Source organism: Rhinoraja longicauda, chromosome 23 (genome assembly GCF_053455715.1).
Source record: "Rhinoraja longicauda isolate Sanriku21f chromosome 23, sRhiLon1.1, whole genome shotgun sequence".
Classification (NCBI taxonomy): domain Eukaryota; kingdom Metazoa; phylum Chordata; class Chondrichthyes; order Rajiformes; family Arhynchobatidae; genus Rhinoraja; species Rhinoraja longicauda.
Window position 1 is genome coordinate 2,747,007 of NC_135975.1, and position 22,037 is coordinate 2,769,043.

The 22,037-nt window shown below is 47.6% G+C and overlaps 1 protein-coding gene across 1 annotated transcript in view; it reads left to right on the forward strand.

The window, feature by feature from the left end:
- Positions 1–8,428: 8,428 nt before the first annotated feature.
- Positions 8,429–22,037, forward strand: part of itih2 (inter-alpha-trypsin inhibitor heavy chain 2) — a 52,373-nt gene continuing 38,764 nt past the window's right edge. The window contains exons 1-6 of the mRNA XM_078419487.1: positions 8,429–8,584; positions 12,916–12,993; positions 14,608–14,643; positions 16,462–16,634; positions 20,044–20,148; positions 21,856–22,018. Of these exons, the coding sequence (XP_078275613.1) occupies positions 8,486–8,584; positions 12,916–12,993; positions 14,608–14,643; positions 16,462–16,634; positions 20,044–20,148; positions 21,856–22,018 (654 nt within the window). The 5' untranslated portion in view covers positions 8,429–8,485. The remainder of the gene's footprint in view (positions 8,585–12,915; positions 12,994–14,607; positions 14,644–16,461; positions 16,635–20,043; positions 20,149–21,855; positions 22,019–22,037) is intronic.

The window sequence follows — 22,037 nt, forward strand, 5'->3', positions numbered from 1 at the left end:
TCTGTGTGAAAAAAAACTTTCTCATCTCGGTCCTAAAAGACTTCCCCGTTATCCTTAAACTGTTGACCCCTTGTTCTGGACTTCCCCAACATCGGGAACAATCTTCCTGCATCTAGCCTGTCCAACCCCTTAAGAATTTTGTAAGTTTCTATAAGATCCCCCCCTCAATCTTCTAAATTCCAGCGAGTACAAGCCGAGTCTATCCAGTCTTTCTTCATATGAAAGTCCTGCCATCCCAGGAATCAATCTGGTGAACCTTCTCTGTACTCCCTCTATGGCAAGAATGTCTTTCCTCAGATTAGGAGACCAAAACTGTACGCAATACTCCAGGTGTGGTTTCACCAATGCCCTGTACAACTGCAGCAGAACCTCCCTGCTCCTAAACTCAAATCCCCTCGCTATATTTGCCAACATACCATTCGCTTTCTTCACTGCCTGCTGCACCTGCATGCCTACTTTCAATGACTGGTGCACCACGACACCCAGGTCTCGTTGCATCTCCCCTTCTCCTAATCGGCCACCATTCAGGTAATAGTCTGCTTTCCTGTTCTTGCCACCAAAGTGGATAACCTCACATTTATCCACATTATACTGCATCTGCCATGCATTTGCCCACTCACCTAACCTATCGAAGTCACGTTGCAGCCTCCTAGCATCCTCCTCACAGCTAACACTGCCCCCAGCTTCGTGTCATCCGCAAACTTGGAGATGTTGCATTCAATTCCCTCATCCAAATCATTAATATATATTGTAAATAGCTGGGGTCCCAGCACTGAGCCTTGCGGTACCCCACTAGTCACTGCCTGCCATTCTGAAAAGGACCCGTTTATTCTACCTCCAGAGTCACACAGTCACACAACGTGGAAACAGGCCCTTTGGCCCAACTTGCCCACACTGACCAACATGCCCCATCTACACTAGTCCCACCTGCCACACACTGACCAACATGCCCCATCTACACTAGTCCCACCTGCCTGCATTTGGCCCGCCATTTAATTAATCCATGGCTGTTCTGACTCTAACCTAATCTGGGCGGTCACGGTGGCGCAGCGGTAGAGTTGCTGCCTTACAGCGAATGCAGCGCCGGAGACCCGGGTTCGATCACGACTGCTGTCTGTACGGAGTTTTGTACGTTCCCCCGTGACCTGCGTAGGTTTTCCCCGAGATCTTCGGTTTCCTCCCACACTCCAAAGACTTCCGGGTTTGTACGTTAATTGGCTTGGTATAAATGTAAAAATTGTCCCTAGTGGGTATTGGGTAGTGTTAGTGTGCAGGGATCGCTGGTCGCCAAGGACCCGGTGGGCTGAAAGGCCTGTTTCCGCGCTGTATCTCTAAACTAAACTAAGCTCTCCATTTTGTTATACAGATGCCAGGAGTCGGAACTAATCTTCCTTTAAGTGGAGTCTCAGACAAATGCATTTGGCACGCGGTCAGCCTGATATAGGGAAGATGTCTTCAAGCTGGAAAGGGCGCAGGATGTTGCCAGGACTGGAGGGTCTGAGCTACAGGAAAGGTTGAGCAGGCTGGGACTCGATTCCTTGGAGCACAGGAGGATGAGGGGTGACCTTATAGGGGTGTACAAAATCATTGAGAGGTATAGATCGTGTAAATGCACAGAGTCCTTTACCGAGTCGGGGATTCGAGGACCAGAGGACACAGGTTTAAGGTGAGTGGGGAAAGATTTAATAGGAACCTGCGGGGTAACTTTCACACAGAGGGTGGTGGGTGTGTGGAACGAGCTGCTGGAGGAGGTAGTTGAGGCAGGGACTATCGCAACGTCTAAGAAACATTCAGGCAGGTACATGGATAGGGATAGTTTAGAGGGAAATGGGCCAAACGCAGGCAGGTGGGACTGGTGGAGTTGGGGCATGTTGGTCAGCAGGGGCAAGTTGGGCCGAAGGGCCTGTTTCCACGCTCTATGACTCTATGACTCTATGAGTAGATCAGATAGATGCACAGTCTTTTATCCAGCGTAGGGGAATTGAGAACTGGAGGATATATTGAACTGTGGAGTGGACTCGATGGGCCGAATGGCCTAATTCTACATCATCTGTGAACTTGTGTAATAGAGGTAAACAGTGTCCAATATCGGAACGATCAAAGACCCAATATCAGGTCAATCAAAGACCCAATATCAGAACGATCAAAGACCCAATATCAGAACGATCTAAGACCCAATGTCGGATCAATCAAAGACCCAATATCAGATCAATCAAAGACCCAATATCAGATCGATCAAAGACCCAATATCAGATCAATCAAAGACCCAATATCAGATCAATTAAAGACCCAATATCTAAACGATCAAAGACCCAATATCAGATCAATCAAAGACCCAATATCAGAACGATCAAAGACCCAATATCAGATCAATCAAAGACCCAATATCAGATCGATCAAAGACCCAATATCAGAACGATCAAAGACCCAATATCAGATCAATCAAAGACCCAATATCAGATCGATCAAAGACCCAATATCAGAACGATCAAAGACCCAATATCAGAACGATCAATAAATACTGGCCTGATCAAGACCACATTCTGACAAATTAACAAAGAAGAGAAAATACCAGACCAGCTGGTTTATACAATAAGAAATGGATTAACATTGATGATTGCCATCACTGATTCACTTAATTGATTGTTTTTCAAATTCCCAGCTGCCGCTATGAAATGTAACCCCATGTACTTGGACGTTAGTGCAGGTCTTCACACTATTGTACGTTAGGTGGCACAGCGGCAGAGTTGCTGCTTCACAGCGCCGGAGACCCGGGTTCCATCCCGACTACGGGTGCTGTCTGTACGGAGTTTGTACGTTCTCCCCGTGACCTGCGTGGGTTTTCTCCTGGGATCTCCGGTTTCCTCCCACACTCCAAAGACGTGCCGGTTCGTAGGTTAATTGTCGTCGGTAAAAATTGAAAACTTCGGGAATAAAAAAGGTCCCGACCTGAAAAGTCGTCTATCCATGTCCTCGCGATGCTGCCTGGTCCATTGTGTTACTCCAGCACTTTGTGTCTTTTATTGTAAACCAGCATCTGCAGTTCCCTGTGTCTACTTGTTATGACATGAGGTTTCTTTGGAACTCAACCCTTGTATCACGACGGAACTATCTAGTACACCGAGCGTACATCACAGAACAGCACAGCACAGAAACAGGCCCTTGAGCCCACAATGTCTGTGCTGTACAAGATACCATGTTAAACTAATCTCCTCTGCATTGGCAGTGCCATTTACTGCCCATTCCTAACTGCTTTTTGATTTAGAGATGCAGTACGGAATCAGGCCCTTTGGCCCAACATGCCAACGCCGACCAACGTGCCCCATCTACACTAGCCCCATCTGCCTCCATTTTTTTTAGATTTAGATTTAGATTTAGAGATACAGCGCGGAAACAGGCCCTTCGGCCCATCGGGTCCACTCCGCCCAGCGATCCCCGCACACTAACACTATCCTACACACCCTAGGGGGAATTTTTACATTTGCCCAGCCAATTAACCTACATACCTGCACGTCTTTGGAGTGTGGGAGGAAACCGAAGATCTCGGAGAAAACCCACGCAGGTCATGGGGAGAACGTACAAACTCCGTACAGACGGCGCCCGTAGTCAGGATCGAACCTGAGTCTCCGGCGCTGCATTCGCTGTAAGGCAGCAACTCTATCCTGCGCCACCGTGCCGCACATATCCCTCCATTTGGCCCATATCCCTCCAAACCTGTCCTATCCATGTCCCTGTCTAAATGTTTCTTAACTGTTGCAATAATCCCTGCCTCAACTACCTCCTCTGGCAGCTCGTTCCACACACACACACCACACTTTTGTGTGAAAAAAGTTAACTCTCAGGTTCCTATTAAATCTTTCCTCCCTTCACCTTAAAACCTATGTCCTCTGGTTCTTGATTCCCCTACTCTAGGCAAGAGGCTCTGTGCGTTTAACCGATCTATTCCTCTCATGATTTTGTACATCTCTGTGTGATCAGGCGAATGGGGGGGGGGGGAGTAGGGTTGGAAATGGTGGGTGAAATGAGTGTGTACTGGGTTGTGGGAGAGAGAGGGGAGAGGAGGGAAAGGAGGGGGTTAAGTCTGGGGAAATTCAACATTCAATAAACAATAGACAAAAGGTGCAGGAGGAGGCCATTCGGCCCTTCGAGCCAGCACCACCATTCAATGTGATCATGGCTGATTATTCTCAATCAGTACCCCGTTCCTGCCTTCTCCCCACACCCCCTGACTCTGCTATCCTCAAGAGCTCTATCTAGCTCTCTCTTGAATGCATTCAGAGAATTGGCCTCCACTGCCTTCTGAGGCAAAGAATTCCACAGATTCACAACTCTCTGACTGAAAAAGTTTTTCCTCATCTCCGTTCTAAATGGCCTGCTCCTTATTCTTAAACTGTGATGGCCCCTGGCCCCTGATTCATGCCATTCTGCTTAATATTTACGAAAACTCTTTCGGATAAACGCAGTAACGTTATCATTTATAAATCCCTCCACTGAATATGACAAAGCCCTTTATCCGTTTGCTTGGAGACTGGCGTACAGCACTTCAGAGTGATGTTAATATGTCTTTGCCACCTCTTGATGCAGGTGAATGGGTCAACTACTGTTCTCTGACTGATAGGAGTGTGTTTAAATTTGTGCTGTTTCGTTCCGCAACCCCCACTGAAAATCTGCATTAATGTACAGATTGTACAGGCAGTATCCTGTTCAAAATGCAATCTTCAATTATATATTTTTTAAAACACCTTGCCCCGTGTTAGCTCTATTTCCCAGTGTACAAGAGAGCCCCTGGTCTGTACCACTTGCTGACAAAAGTCTCCCTCTTCAGTATTCCCCGTGACTTGCGCCCAATCTCAGAAGTGGGGCAAAGAAACAAGCTTTGAAACCGACCCTTACCGAGGAGATAAAATAACTTTTACAAGTGAATTACTTTGGGAAGAAGAGCTTGTATCGGATTAAACGTTAGTTATTTGCCATCTGTCACTCTTTCTTAATCGTTTTTTTGGTGATAAGTGCTTTGGTTTAGTTTGAGTACGAAAAATATCTGCAGACGCTGGTTTAAATCGAAGATAGACACAAAATGCTGGAGTAACTCAGCGGGTCAGGCAGCATCTCTGGAGAGAAGGAATGGGTGACGTTTCGGGTCGAGACCCTTCTTCCTGACTCGGAACCCGTTGAGGTGGGGGTGGAGGGGGAACGAAGGTGGGGCCTCTGCTGAGGGACAGATCGTTCCATTTTGGAAAGGGGGCAGTCAGGGGGGGGGATGGTGAAGACACAACAAGGGTGGGGGTTGGAGTCAGAGGAGGGTCGGGGAGTGGACAGAGGCCGGGGCGAGGTGTCGAGGGTGTTCAGAGAGGAGGGGGAGCGTGAGGACTATTGTATGTGTGGGGGGAGGTCGGGGTAAGCTGGTTAAAAGAGGGGAAAGGGAAGACCCATCACGACTGAGATATCATCTAACTGGCTGAAGTATGTTCTGATGTTTGACCCATTCTTTCAAATGGGTCATTCTTTCAACAGAGTTGCTGCCTTACAGCGCCAGAGACCCCTGTTCGATCCCGACTATGGGCGCTGTCTGTGCCGAGTTTGTACGTTCTCCCCGTGACCCGCGTGGGTTTTCTCCGGGTGCTCTGGTTTCCCCACACGCTCCAAAGACGTACAGGTTTGTAGGCTATTTGGCTTGGGGTAATTGTAAATTGCCCCTAGTGTGTGTGGGATAGTGCTAGAATGTGCGGGGTGATCGCTGGTCGGCGCGGAATCGGTGGGCCGAAGGGCCTGTTTCCGTGCTGTATCTCTAAACTCTTCTCCGTGGGTTGTCACCTTGTCGTGGTAGAGAAGCTCGTGTGGTCCTGAGATCCTCAGAGCGATGCCGTCTGGAGCTACGCTCCTGGTAGGGTCACCCATGGCGGTAAGGTCGAGGGGGAGGTCCCTGGCAAAGAGCGATCCAACCGAGACCTCAACGGTGGAACAGGCGGAGGGAGGATGACGGCTGACTTTAGTGGGAGCGTCACAATAGACAATAGACAATAGACAATAGGTGCAGGAGGAGGCCATTCGGCCCTTCGAGCCAGCACCGCCATTCAATGTGATCATGGCTGATCATTCTCAATCAGTACCCCGTTCCTGCCTTCTCCCCATACCCCCTGACTCCGCTATCCTTAAGAGCTCTATCTAGCTCTCTCTTGAATGCATTCAGAGAATTGGCCTCCACTGCCTTCTGAGGCAGAGAATTCCACAGATTCACAACTCTCTGACTGAAAAAGTTTTTCCTCATCTCAGTTCTAAATGGCCTACCCCTTATTCTTAAACTGTGGCCCCTTGTTCTGGACTCCCCCAACATTGGGAACATGTTTCCTGCCTCTGACGTGTCCAACCCCTTAATAATCTTATACGTTTCGATAAGATCCCCTCTCATCCTTCTAAATTCCAGTGTATACAAGCCTAGTCGCTCCAGTCTTTCAACATGTGACAGTCCCGCCATTCCGGGAATTAACCTAGTAAACTTACGCTGCACGCCCTCAATAGCAACGGCTGGGAAGGCGGATGGATGAAGGCCGCGGCAGAAAAGGGTCCCCGGTGGTCTTGGACTCCACGCCACTGGATCCTGACCCAGATCTGTCAAGGACCGTGTGGTGACTGTCTGTGCACCAGTCTCCCCACGTTAAACAAAGTCACGCACAGGCGTCCGACCCTATGGAGAGGACAGTCACACTCGCTTCCAGTGGCAGCCGATGATGATCTGTAAACTAAACTAAACTAAACCGAGCAGCAGGCTGAATTATCACTCGAGGGAAATAACTACCAAGTGGTTTAGAAAACTCTTGGTTCATTTATGAGCTTCCTCAGTTTTAATCAGATGATGAGCCTCTATATATAGAAGAATTGTTCATATTCTCAATGTTTTTTTTGGGAGAGATGTACATATATATACAGTTTATTCTGTTTGGAATTCCATGAGGCGTGTGCAGGACCCCCAACACCCAGGCAATCTTTAATCTTTTTTTCTTTTCTTATTTTTTTCTTATTTGGGGTTAGTATAAGGGGGGGGGGGGGGGGGGGTGTGGGGGGAAGGGTGGGAGGGCTTGTTTTCTAAAAAGTTCTGTAAAAATAAAAATAAAAATAAATAAATATAAAATAGATGAAGGTCATGACATGAAATATTGTTCCGAGGCCGTAATATCCACTGATCTGATCAAATGCACTTTTAATCACAAATGTCCGCTTAAAATATTAAAACATTTCAGGAGAAACGGCTATAGGTAACCAGGCAAACATGATCAGATTAAAGTAGTGTAAGAAAATAACTGTAGATACTGGCACAAATCGAAGGTATTTATTTCACAAAATGCTGGAGTGCCTTCTCTCCTGAGATGCTGCCTGACCTGCTGAGTTACTCCAGCATTTTGTGAAATAAATACCTTTGATCAGATTTAAAAAAGGTTCCAGACTTGCTTGCTAAAATCATTTCACTGCCTTTTCCAATGAGGTAGATTTATAAATCATTAATGTTCACTTGAGTTTTGCACCAAGACCTTTGAGCTCTCTGCTTTCGTTCCCTGAGCTGGGTGATTACACAGTTCTAATGCACTGAAGATTCATTCATGTATGTCTCCAACCTTGGTTTTCTGTGATCTCCAGGTTTCCAAACACTTATAACCCCTCCCTCCCCCTCCCACTCCCACACTGATTTTCTGTTTTAGTTTTTTTAGTTTTAGTTTTAGAGATACAGTGCGGAAACAGAGTCCGCACCCACCAGCGATCCCCACACATTAACACTACCCTGCACACACTAGGGCCAGCTTTACATTTGCTTTTATACCCAAGTCAATTAACCTACGAACCTGCACGTCTTTGGAGTGCGGGAGGAAACCGAAGATCTCGGAGAAAACACACGCAGGTCACGGGGAGAACGTGCAAACTCCGTACAGACAGCACCCGGAGTCGGGATCGAACCCGGGTCTCCGGCGCTGTGAGGCAGCAACTCTACCGCTGCGTCGCCTACGCCGTTAGTGTGCGGAGATCGCTGGTCGGTGCGGACCCAGTGGGCCGAAGGGCCTGTTTCCGCACTGTATCTCTAAACTAAACTAAACTAAACTTTGAAAGCAAGCACGCGACATCATATATTATCACCTTCATGTGTAAAATGCACCAGGTGTCTCTCAGTCACGGAGGTTGTTTTATTCATTGAACTCCATGGTATAGACTCTAAAGCAACCACAAAGATTCCACAAAGCTAAAGAAAAGTCAATCAGGCATTCATTGGTTATCTTCTGAAAGGACCATAAGACAACATGATGTTTAGACAACCTTTGTGGCTTATTTAGCTGTTTAGTAACATACAAATATTGACCGTAGCTCTGGGCGGGAAGTGTTCATTGGTTGAAGAAAGGGTCTTCAGCAGGAACCTCCTAGTGTTGCTTTGCTTGAACTTATAAGAGAACTGTTGGATCGAGACCTGGTCTCACTCACATCGGTGACACATCGGTGTCAGATGGACAACATGAAACACCTTATCCTGTTTGCGTGCGTCTTCCTCACGCACGAAGTACAAAGTCTCCATTTCATTGCCGGTGACTTTGGTGAGCTGCAAGTAAGTCTTCCTCTTCTTCTTCATCTTGCGTTTGAGGCAACAGAAGTTATAAAGCTGCTTCTGCTTCTGCTGTCTCTGTGTGTTGTCATTCGCCTGTCATATACACTGGAATTTAGAAGGATGAGAGGAGATCTTATCGAAACGTATAAGATTATTAAGGGGTTGGACACGTTAGAGGCAGGAAACATGTTCCCAATGTTGGGGGAGTCCAGAACAAGGGGCCACAGTTTAAGAATAAGGGGTAGGCCATTTAGAACTGAGATGAGGAAAAACTTTTCCAGTCAGAGAGTTGTGAATCTGTGGAATTCTATTCCTCAGAAGGCAGTGGAGGCCAATTCTCTGAATGCATTCAAGAGAGAGCTGGATAGAGCTCTTAAGGATAGCGGAGTCAGGGGGTATGGGGAGAAGGCAGGAACGGGGTACTGATTGAGAATGATCAGCCATGATCACATTGAATGGCGGTGCTGGCTCGAAGGGCCGAATGGCCTCCTCCTGCACCTATTGTCTATTGCCTGACTGATGTCAGTTGACAGGGCTCACCATGGGAAGGTCGACAACGTGAGCCCCAAGTAAGTGTTGAAGATAAGCGGGGGTTGGCAGGGTGATGCAGCGGTAGAGTTGCTGCCTCGTAGCACCATAGACCCGGGTTCCATCCTGACCTCGAGCGCTGTCTGTCAATGTGTGTGTGGAGTTTGTACGTTCTCCCTGCGACCCCGTGGGTTTTCTCCGGGTGCTCCGGTTTCCTCCCAAAGATGTACGTACAGGTTTGCAGATAGACACAAAATGCTGGAGTAACTCAGCGGGTCAGGCAGCATTTCTGGAGAGAAGGAATGGGTGGCGTTTTTGGGGCGATACCCTTCTTCTCGACCCCAAAACGCCACCCATTCCTTCTCTCCTGAGATGCTGCCTGACCCGCTGAGTTACTCCAGCATTTTGTGAAACTAGTACAAAGGGCAATCGTTGTACGGCGTGAACTCGGTGGGCCGAAGGGCCTGTTTCCACCCTGTATCTCTAAAGTCTAAGGTCTAAAAGTCCAACACATCATTATGAGGGGCAAAGATAGGACGGGCGGTCAGAAAATTTCACCCAGTGTGGTATTGTAAAAGTCTAACATATTCCTTTATACGTCCCAGACCGGGGAAATTTACAGTGTCACAGCAGCAAAGTGGGTACAAGGGACATTCATTATAAATAAAAGTAAAGGCAAGGATGAATTGTCATCAAATATGACAAATTGTCAAATTGTCATAGAGGGCAGAGTTTAAGGTGAGAGGGGTAAAGTTTAAAGGAGATTTTACACAGAGGCTGGTGGGCATTTGGAGGCAGAGCCAATAGGGATAAACTGACTGATCAGACCAATGTTACATCTTCGCACTAACTGCTGTACCCTTTATCTTTGCACTGTGCATGGCTTGATGGCATTCATGTGTTGGAAAGAACTGCAGGTGCTGGTTTAAACTGAAGATAGACACAAAATGCAGGAGTAACTCAGCGGGACAGGCAGCATCTCTGGAGAGAAGGGATGGGTGACGTTTCGGGTCCTGCCTTTGATGGCTTTCATGATCTATCTCTCCCTCCTAACCCCATTCTCCTGCCTTCTCCCCATAACCCCTGACACCCGCACTGATCAAGAATCTATCTATCTATCTCTGCCTTAAAAATACCCACTGACTTGGCCTCCACAGCCGTCTGTGGCAAATAATTCCACAGTTTCACCACCCTCTGACTAAAGAAATTCCCCCTCATCTCCTTCCTAAAGGAACGTCCTTTAATTCTGAGGCTGCATCCTTTAGTCCTAGACTCTCCCACTAGTGGAAACATCCTCTCCACATCCACTCTATCCAAGCCGCTCACTATTCTGTACTTTTCAATGAGGTCCCCCCTCATCCTTGTAAACTCTCTAAGTTCAGGCACGTTGCTGGACTTCCACTCTGAGTGGAGATTTACAGATCAGCCCTGATCATATTGAAGAGTGGAATGGGAGGGTGGGACTGAATGCTTTAACATTCTGAATGCTTTAAGGATAGTGGAGTCAGGGGGTATGGGGAGAAGGCAGGAACGGGGTACTGATTGAGAATGATCAGCCATGAACACATTGAATGGCGGTGCTGGCTCGAAGGGCCGAATGGCCTCCTCCTGCACCTATTGTCTATAATATCTTACAGTATGTTCTGAAATGAACACAGCTGATTTACACGTAAATATTTCACTGTTATTCTGGAAAAAGAATCTTGGAAAACTTGGTGTAGAATCTGGAAAAAATCTCTCAACTTCATTTGGAATAATGGTGTCGATACTAGATTTTGAGCTTTAAAGATGCAGTGCGGAAACAGGCCCTTCGGCCCACCGAGTCCATGCCAACCAGTGATCGCTCCCCACACTAGCACTATCCTGCACACACTAGGGACAATTTACAATCTTTACCGAAGCCAATTAACCTACAAACCCGTCTATGGAGTGTGGGAGGAAACCGGAGCACCCGGAGAAAACCCACGCAGGTCACGGGGAGAAAGTACAAACTCCCTACAGACAGCGCCCGAGGTCAGGATCGAACCTGGGTCTCTGGCGCTGTGAGGCAGCAACTCTACCGCTGCGCCACCATTGTTATGAGCATCCACCTCCTTCAGAAAGGTCTGACAGGGGAGGAGATTTCCAATTGTTATTTAGTTTAGTTTAGTTTAAGTTTAGAGATACAACATGGAAACAGGTCCTTTCGGCCCACCGGGTCCGCGCCGACCAGCGATCCCCGCGCACTAACACTATCCTACACCCACTGGGGACAATTTTTGCATTTACCAAACCAATTAACCTACAAACCTGCACGTCTTTGGAGTGCGGGAGGAAACCGAAGATCTCGGAAAAAAACCCACGCAGGTCACGGGGAGAACGTACAAACTCCATACAGACGGCGCCCGTAGTCGGGAACGAACCCGGGTCTCCGGCGCTGCATTCGCTGTAAGGCAGCAACTCTACCGCTGCGCCACCGTGCCGCCATGCTGTTGTCTTGCTGTTATTTTGTCAGAGACTTTGTCCTGTTGTGCTGCAATGCTGAGAGTTTCAGGTACTTTCTCACCGCTGCCCGGAGAGATCCTTATTTATATATGAGTTTAGTTCAGTTTATTATTGTCACGTGTACCGAGGTACAGTGAAAAGCTTTTTTGTTGAGTGCTAACCAGTCAGCGGAAAGACAATACATGATCACAATCAACACACCCTCAGTGTACAGAACCAGGATGAAAGGAATAACGTTTAGTGCAAGATTAAGTTCAGTAAAGTCCGATCAAAGATAGCCCGAGTGTCTCCAACGAGGTAGATGGGAGGTCGGGACCGCTCTCTAGTTGGCGATAGGCCGGATCAGTTGCCCGATAACAGCTGGGAAGAAACTGTCCCTGAATCTGGAGGTGTGCGTTTTCACACTTCTGTACCTCTTGCCCGATGGGAGAGGGGAGAAGAGGGAGTGGCCGGGGTGAGACTGGTCCTTGATGATGCTGCTGGCCTTGCCGAGGCAGCGTGAGGTGTAGATAGAGTCGATGGAAGGGACTCCATCTACACCTCAATGGTGAAGTTTGAGTCAGCTAGAAGATGACGTTTCACTAAAACACATCCTGAAGTCTCGCCATCCTGTGTAGGAAGGAACCGCAGGCGCTGGTTTACACCGAAGATAGACACAAATGCTGGAGTAACTCAGAGGGACAGGCAACATCTCTGGAGAGAAGGAATGGGTGACGTTTTGGGTTGAGTCCCTTCTTCAGACTCATATTTCGACCTGAAACATCAGCTGCCCCTTCTCTCCAGAGATACTGGAGTTACTCCAGCATTTTGCGTCTATTCATCCTGTATGAGTTTGTGATGAAGAGCTAATGAAACCTTTTTAACTCACAAAAATATCACTAGTGGTTGTGACACAAGGAACTGTAAATGCTATATTCTTGAGCAAAATACAAAGTGCTGGAGTAACTCAGCGGGTCGGGCAGCATCTGTGGAGAACATGGATAGGTGACGTTTCACAGAGTGCTGGAGTAACTCAGCGGGTCAGGCAGCATCTGTGGAGAACATGGATAGGTGACGTTTCACAGAGTGCTGGAGTAACTCAGCGGGTCAGGCAGCATCTGTGGAGGGAATAGACAGACGACGTTTCGAGTCAGGACCTTCCTTCAGATTGGTCTGGACCCTACTTTGGAGTTTAAAGAAGAGTCCCAACCCAAAACGTCACCTGTCCATTTCCCTCCACAGATGCTGCCTGACCCACTGAGTTACTCCACCACCTTGTGTTTGACTCAGTATCGATGTTGTTGTTTAACGTCAGCAATAAACTCTTTATCTTTTTCCAGGGTTTTGCAGTTCCTGCATCTGATCGGCTTGGAGATGTCCCTCCTGCAAATATAAACACGTACGAAAAACGTCACAAGGTAGGTCAAAATCTAATCCATCGGGCAGTAGTGTCCTGTCATAATTAGTTTAGTTTAGCTTAGAGATACAGCGCGGAAACAGGCCCTTCGCCCGCACCGACCAGCGATCCCCGCACACTAACACGGTCCTTCTCGAGGGACAGTATTTATATTCATACCAAGCCAATTAACCGACAAACCTGTACTTACGTACTTGGAGCAACGGAGGTAACTGAAGATCTCGGAGAAAACACACGCAGGTCACAGGGGGAACGTACAAACTCTGTACAGACAGCATCTTAGCTAGGGTCGAACACGGGTCTCTGGCGCTGTAAGAGCTGTAAGGCAGCAACTCTACCGCTGCGCCATAATGTATTAATCTTCAAATTAGCTGGTGGATCATAATCTGGTGACATCGAAATTGGTCTTTATTCTCTGGAAAGATGAATGTCTCTTGTTTTACCTGCTGCTATATTGTCATAGAAACATAGAAAAAGGTGCAGGAGGAGGCCATTTGGCCCTACGAGCCAGCACCGCCATCCTTGTGATCATGGCTGATCGTCCACAATCAGTAACCCGTGCCTGCCTTCTCCCCATATCCCTTGATTCCACTAGCCCCTAGAGCTCTATCTAACTCTCCTTTAAATTCATCCAGTGAATCAGCCTCCACTGCCCTCTGTGGCAGAGAATTCCACAAATTCACAACTCTCTGGGTGAAAACGTTTTTTCTCGCCTCAGTTTTAAATGGCTTCCCCTTTATTCTTAGACTGTGGCCCCTGGTTCTGGACTCCCCCAACATTGGGAACATTTTTCCTGCATCTAGCTTATCCAGTCCTTTTATAATTTTATACGTTTCTATAAGACTTGAATCTGAACCAAACTCACTTGCATGAAACATTCCGCTAATGGCCCATGACACCTTTCACGTTCCTGTGAAGAAATGGATGTAATATTTTCCCTCTGTATTAGTTGAGTTAATATTTATGTTACGTTGCTCTCTTTAGACTTTTGACTTTAGAGATACATCATGGAAACAGGCCCTTCAGCCCACCGAGTCCGTGCCGACCACCGGTCATCCCCTATACCAGCACGATCCTACACACACCAGGGACATTTTACAATTTACTAAAGCCAATTAACCTACAAACTTGCACGCCTTTCGAGTGAGGGAGGAAACCGGAGCACCCGGAGAAAGCATGGTCTAATTCTGCTCCTGTCACTTGTGAACCTGGGCGGTCACGGTGGCGCAGCGGTAGAGTTGCTGCCTTGCAGCGAATGCAGCGCCGGAGACCCGGGTTCGATCCCGACTACGGACGCCGTCTGTACGGAGTTTGTACGTTCTCCCCGTGACCTGCGTGGGTTTTCTCCGAGATCATCGGTTTCCTCCCACACTCCAAAGACGTGCAGGTTTGTAGGTTAATTGGCTTGGTGTAATTGTAAAATTTGTCCCTAGTGTGTGTAGGATGGTGTTAGTGTGCGGGGATCGCTGGTCGACGCGGACTCGGTGGGCCGAAAGGGCCTGTTTCCGCGCTGTACCTCTAAACTAAACACAAAAACTAAACTTATGACAATATTTTAATAACACATCAAAATTAAATATTTGTTTCATTTACATTTCATCCTTGTGTTTGGCAGAGAAGTGAAGATGGAGGAGAGGAAGAGAAGGAGGAGGTAAGATTTCTCTTTGGATTTGACCTGTTGCGTTTGGAGTTTCTGATCAGTTTAACCATTACCTAACTTCTGACAGTTGTGTTGACTCAACCAGTGGGCTTTTGACATCTTTGCCCTGATCGGTATTTAATTTGGTCAATTATTAACATGAACAAGCAACACAAGTTTGCTCCTTGTTCATTTATTGCTGACAGATGAAAGGTTGGCTCGGTTGTTACGTGAAACTCAGTGCGTTTTCTCCCACAAGGTGGAAGGGCAATTGGTTCATCCCATACTCCAATATAGATTATTCCATCCTTCGTCCCAGCGTTGGATTTGATGAATGGACAGATGAGGTCATAAGTTCATTCATAAGTGATGGGAATTAGGCCATTTGGCCCATCAAGTCTATTCCGCCATTCGATCATTGCTCTTAAACTCTTAAGGATAGCAGAGTCAGGGGGTATGGGGAGAAGGCAGGAACGGGGTACTGATTGAGAATGATCAGCCATGATCACATTGAATGGCGGTGCTGGCTTGAAGGGCCGAATGGCCTTCTCCTGCACCTATTGTCTATTGTCTATGGCTGATCTATCTCTCCCTCCTAATCTCATTCTCCGGCCTTCTCCCCATAACCCCTGACACCCGTACTAATCAAGAATCTATCTATCTCTGCCTTAAAAATATCCATTGACTTGGCCTCCACAGCCTTGTGTGGCAGTGAATTCACCACCCTCTGACTAAAGAAATTCCTCCTCATCTCTTTCCTAAAGGTACGTCTTTTTATTTTGAGGCTGTGCCCTCTGGTTCTAGACTCTCCCACTGGTAGAAACATCCTCTCCACATCCACTCTATCCAGGCCGCTCACTATTCGGTCATTTTCCATGATGAGGCCCCCCCTCATCCTTCTAAACTCCAGCGAGCACAGGCCCAGTGAGTTCATGAATGGAAGGATCAATGGGCTATGGGATGAATGGATGAGAGAGTGAATGTGCGTGTGCGTGTGCGTGTGCGTGTGCGTGTGCGTGTGTGTGTGTGTAATTGAGGATGCAGGTGAATGGACGGTGAAACACAAAGTGGTGGAGGAACCCAACTAAACAGGCAGCACCTGTGTCATGGAGTGATACATCGTGGAAACGGGCCCTTCGGCCCAACTTGCTCACATTGGCCAACATGTCCCATCCACACTCGTCCCACCTGCCTGCGTTTGGCCCATATCCCTCTAAACCTGTCCCATCCATGTACCTGCCTAACTGAAGGTATTTATTCACAAAATGCTGGAGTAACTCAGCAGGTCAGGCAGCATCTCGGGAGTGAAGGAATTCTCTCCTGAGATGCTGCCTGACCTGCTGAGTTCAGCATTTTGTGAATAAATACCTTCGATTTGTACCAGCATCTGCAGTTATCTTCTTATACTACCTGTCTAACTGTTTCTTAAACGTTGCAATAGTTCCTGCCTCAACTACCTCCTCCAGCAGCTTGTTCCATACACCCACCACCCTTTGTGTGAAAACGTTCCCCCTCAGGTTCCCACTAAATCTTTCCCGCTTCACCTTAAACCTACGTCCTCTAGTTCTCAATTCCCCTACTCCCACCAAGAGACTCAGTGCATCTACCCGATCTATTCCACTCTTCCACCCGATCCTTGCTCTAAACTAATTCCCCTATTCTGTATCTGTACACTGTGGACGGCTCGATTGTAATCATGCGTCGTCTTTCCACTGACAGGATAGCGCGCGGCAAAAAGCTTTTCCCTGTACCTCGGTACACGTGACTGTAAATAAATAAAATAAAATAACCTCTGCCTGTGTTGATGAATCTCTTTCTTTGACCAAGCAGGATCTCAATGATCACCACGTCATGATTCAAAGCTACAAAGTGAAATCCATCATAACTTCCCGCTTTGCTGAAACGGTCTTTAGCACGAAGGTTCGCAACAGGGAGCCCACCGCGCAAAACGTGGAGTTCAACCTGAAGATTCCCAAGGGCGCATACATCACCAACTTCACCATGTGAGTCAGGGCGGGCACGGTGGCGCGGCGGTAGAGTTGCCGCCAGAGACCCGGGTTCCATCCTGACTACGGGCGATGTCTGTACGGAGTTTGCACCTTCTTCCCCGTGACCTGCGTGGGTTTTCTACAGGTGCTCCGGTTTCCTCCCACACTCCAAAGAGGTGTAGGTTTGTAGATTGTGTAGAAAGGAACTGCAGGTGAGGACATAGGTTTAAGGTGAAGGGGGAAAGATTTAGCAGGAACCTGAGGGGGTGACATTTACACACAGAGGGTGGTGGGTGTGTGGAACGAGCTGCCGGAGGAGGTAGACAATAGACAATAGACAATACGTGCAGGAGGAGGCCATTCGGCCCTTCGAGCCAGCACCGCCATTCAATGTGATCATGGCTGATCATTCTCAATCAGTACCCCGTTCCTGCCTTCTCCCCATACCCCCTTAAGAGCTCTATCTAGCTCTCTCTTGAATGCATTCAGAGAATTGGCCTCCACTGCCTTCTGAGGCAGAGAATTCCACAGATTCACAACTCTCTGACTGAAAAAGTTTTTCCTCATCTCAGTTCTAAATGGCCTACTCCTTATTCTTAAACTGTGGCCCCTTGTTCTGGAGGTAGTTGAGGCAGGAACTATCGCAATGTTTAAGAAACAGTTAGACAGGTGCATGGATAGGACAGGTTTAGAGGGATATGTGCCAAATGCAGGAAGGTGGGGCTAGTGTAGATGGGACAAGTTAGTCAGTGTGGGCAGGTTGGGCCGATGGACCAGTTTCCACACTGTAAGGCTCTTCCAAGAGAGATTTAGATTTAGCTCTTCGGGCTAAGGGAATGAAGGGATGTGGGGAAAAAGCCGGAACGGGGTACTGAAATTGGATGATCAGCCATGACCATGTTGAATGGCAGTGCTTGCTCGAAGGACCGAATGGTCTACTCCTGCACCTAATTTCTATGTTTCTATGTTTCTATGCGTCTGCAGGTCAGGCAGCATCTCTGGAGAAGGACACAAAAATCTGGAGTAACTCAGCGGGACTATCTTCGGTTTAAACCAGCATCTCTGGAGAACATGGATAGGTGACATTTTGGGTCAGAATTGTCTGAAGAAAGGTTCAAACTAGAAACATCACCCGTCCTTTTTCTCCAGAGATGCTGCCTGACCCGCTGAGTTACTCCAGCACTCTGTGAAACGTCACCTATCCATGTTCTCCACAGATGCTGCCTGACCCGCTGAGTTACTCCAGCACTCTGTGAAACGTCACCTATCCATGTTCTCCACAGATGCTGCCTGACCCGCTGAGTTACTCCAGCACTCTGTGAAACGTCACCTATCCATGTTCTCCAGAGATGCTGCCTGACCCGCTGAGTTACTCCAGCACTCTGTGAAACATCACCTATCCATGTTCCCCAGAGATGCTGTCGGGTCAGGTGACATTTCACGGAGTGCTGGAGTAACTCAGCGGGTCAGTTACTTCAGCACTCTGTGTCTATCTTCAGGTTTGTAGGTTAATTGGCTTCGGTAAAAATTGTAAACTGTCCTTTGTGTGTGCAGGAGAGTGTTAGTGTACGGGGTGATCACAGGTCGGAACGGACGCAGTGGGCCGAAGGGCCTGTTTCTACGCTGTATCTCCAAACTAAACTAAACTAATCTAATCTAAATTAAACTAATCTGAACTAAACTAAACTAAAATAAAATAAAATAAAATAAAAGGAGTTGAGCCTGCTGTATCACTAAACTAAACTTAAATTAATAAAGCTTTATCATGTTGTGAATCTTTCTTTTAACAGATGCTCAACGTTATTCACCATTTAAGTGAGAAAATACTCAGGATTCTGCGAAAAATTTGGACTATGGAATTTTTGTTTTCCCTGTCTATTTGCTATTGCAAATACTCTTGTTGACAGTTCAGTGGCCCCAGCATTTAACATTGTTAAGTGCAAGTAGGTTAACAAAAACATCGTTGTAAAGCACAGTTACACAGTGAAAATTACCTCAAAGTGAACTCGAGAACACGCAAATGTTTGGCTCTTGAGCACAAGGTGCTGGAGTAACTCAGCGGGTCAGGCAGCATCTGTGGAGAACATGGATAGGTGACGTTTCACAGAGTGCTGGAGTAACTCAGCGGGTCAGGCAGCATCTCTGGGGAACATGGATAGGTGACGTTTTGGGTTCCTGATCCAGGCGAGCCCCAGGCTGCTGCAGGGCCTTCCTCCGTTGCCCTCGACCAGATTGGCCCGTGAACCGACATCCCTCTCCTCTCCTCCCCTCTCCTCTCCCGGCCCGGCCATTTTTGTGTCCCGGGGCGCCTCCTGAAGCCAAGGCGCTGGAGGCATTACCCCTGTTCACCCTCCTACCGGCCCATGCTCCTCGCGTCCCACGTCTCCAGCTACCTCCCAGTTACACCGACCGACCGATAAGCTTTCAGGCGGATTCCAGGTTCTGCGTCCTCCACAGATGCTGCCTGACCCGCTGAGTTACTCCAGCACTCTGTGAAACGTCACCTATCCATGTTCTCCACAGATGCTGCCTGACCCGCTGAGTTACTCCAGCACTCTGTGTTCTACGCAAGATTCCAGCATCTGCTGTCTCCAGCTGTCTCGTGTTAAAGCCTTTACTTAATCTCCTGCCAGACTTCAAATCCCAATTTTAACTCAATCTGCGCAGTATTAATGTTGGCACTGGTTCGCTATTAGCATTTGTAATGAGATACAGTGAGAAACTTTGTTTTGCGTGCTATCCAGCCTAATATTATCCACTGTTTCTAAAAGATTTTACATGCCTTATACACACAACATATTTCTTTAATTTATGCCTTATCTGAGGAGGGATATGCTGCCGTTCAGAGGAGGTTTACGAGAATGATCCCGAGAATGAGTGGGTTAATGTACGATGAGCGTTTGTCAGCACTGGGCCTGTACTCGCTGGAGTTTAGAAGGATGAGGGGTGACCTCGTTGAAACTTGCCGAATAGTGAGCGGCCTGGATAGAGTGGATGTGGAGCGGATGTTTCCACTAGTGGGAGAGTCTAGGACCAGAGGGCACAGCCTCAGAATTAAAAGGACGTACCTTTAGAAAGGAGATGAGGAGGAATTTCTTTAGTCAGAGGGTGGTGAATCTGTGGGATTCACTGCCACAGACGGCTGTGGAGGCCAAATCGATGGATATTTCTAAGGCGGCATTTGACAGATTCTTGGTTAGTACGGGTGTCAGGGGTTATGGGGAGAAGGCAGGAGAATGGGGTTGAGAGGGAAAGATAGATCAGCCGTGAGTGAATGGCGGAGTGGACTTGATGGGCCAAATGGCCTAATTCTACTCCCATCACCTATGAGGTAAATACTAACACAATTTGGAAAATATAAAAGGAGACACGAGGAGCACTTATGAACTGTGAAATTGAACAGCGTTCTTCTTATCTCACACAGGACGGTGAACGATATAACGTTTGTTGGATCAGTGATGGAAAAGAGCTTTGCCAGACGACTGTACGCAGATGCAAGAACTCAAGGGAAGGCCGCTGGAATCATCAGGTGAAACTTTTCTGGCTCATTTACACACACGGTTTAAGTAATGGGTCAGTCTGGTGTACAAAATCATGAGAGGAATAGATAGAAACATGGAAAATAGGTGCAGGAGTAGGCCATTCGAGCCAGCACTGCCATTCAATATGATCATGGCTGATCATCCAAAATCAGTACCCCGTTCCTGCTTTCTCCCCATAATCCCTTGATTCCGTTAGCCCTAAGGACCTGAGAACATGGATAGGTGACGTTTCACAGCGTGCTGGGGTAACTCAGCGGGTCAGGCAGCATCTCTGGAGAACATGGATAGGTGGCCAAATGCAGGCAGGTGGGACTAGTATAGATGGGGCATGTTGGCCGGTGTGGACAAGTTGGGCTGAAGGACCTGTTTCCACGCAGTATCACTCTATGACTAAGCAGTGAACTTGAGGCCTTGCACCAGGCCCACCCTTCGTTCTCATTTTCTTCCCAGCTGTTATCAGGCAACTGAACCATCCTACCACAACCAGAGAGCAGTGCTGAACTACGATCTACCTCATTGGTGACCCTCAGACTATCCTTGATCGGACTTTGCTTGGTTTACCTTGCACTAAACGTTATTCCCTTATCATGTATCTGTACACTGTGGACGGCTCGATTGTCATCATGTATTGTCTTTCCGCTGACTGAATAGCGCACAACAAAAGCTTTTCACTGTACCTCGCTCGGTACACATGACAATAAACTAAATAATGGCACGGTGGCGCAGTAGTATAGTTGTTGCCCGACAGCGCTTGCAGCACTAGAGACCTGGGTTCGATTCTGACTACGGGCGCCGTCTGTACGGAGTTTGTACGTTCTCCCCGTGACCTGCGTGGGTTTTCTCCGAGATCTTTGGTTTCCTCCCACACTCCAAAGACGTACAGATTTGTAGGTTAATTGGCTTGGTGTAAATATAAAAAGTTGTACCCAGTGTGCGTAGGATAGTGTTAGTGTGCGGGGATCGCTGGTCGGCACGGGCTCGGTGGGCCGAAGGGCCTGTTTCCACGCTTTATCTCTAGACTTGCTATTGAGGGCGTGCAGCGTAGGTTCACTAGGTTAATTCCCGGAATGGCGGGACTGTTGTATGTTGAAAGGCTGGAGCAATTAGGCTTGTATACACTGGAATTTAGAAGGATGAGGGGGGATCTTATTGAAACATATAAGATAATTAGGGGATTGGACACATTAGAGGCAGGAAACATGTTCCCAATGTTGGGGGAGTCCAGAACAAGGGGCCACAGTTTAAGAATAAGGGGTAGGCCATTTAGAACGGAGATGAGGAAGAACTTTTTCAGTCAGAGAGTGGTGAAGGTGTGGAATTCTCTGCCTCAGAAGGCAGTGGAGGCCAGTTCGTTGGATGCTTTCAAGAGAGAGCTGGATAGAGCTCTTAAGGATAGCGGAGTGAGGGGGTATGGGGAGAAGGCAGGAACGGGGTACTGATTGAGAGTGATCAGCCATGATCGCATTGAATGGCGGTGCTGGCTCGAAGGGCTGAATGGCCTACTCCTGCACCTATTGTCTATTGTCTATTGTCTATTGTCTATTGACTAAACTAGTGTACTGGGTGATCGTTGGTCGGCATGGGCTCGGTGGGCCGAAGGGCCTGTTTCCACGCTGTAACTCTAAATTAAACAAAACTAAACTGTAACTGTAACTGAGTAAACTCACTAATATATCGATTCTTTATGTGTTTAGAACCTATGGCCATGAAATGGAGCACTTTAAAGCTGACGTGAATGTTCCAGGTGGAAGTAAAATTAGTTTCGAGCTCTACTGCCAAGAACTGCTGCAGCGAAGACTGGGATTTTACGAACAAATTATTATACTTCAACCAGGAAACTTGGTGAAACAGTTCCAGGTACTTGGGGAGGTTCTGT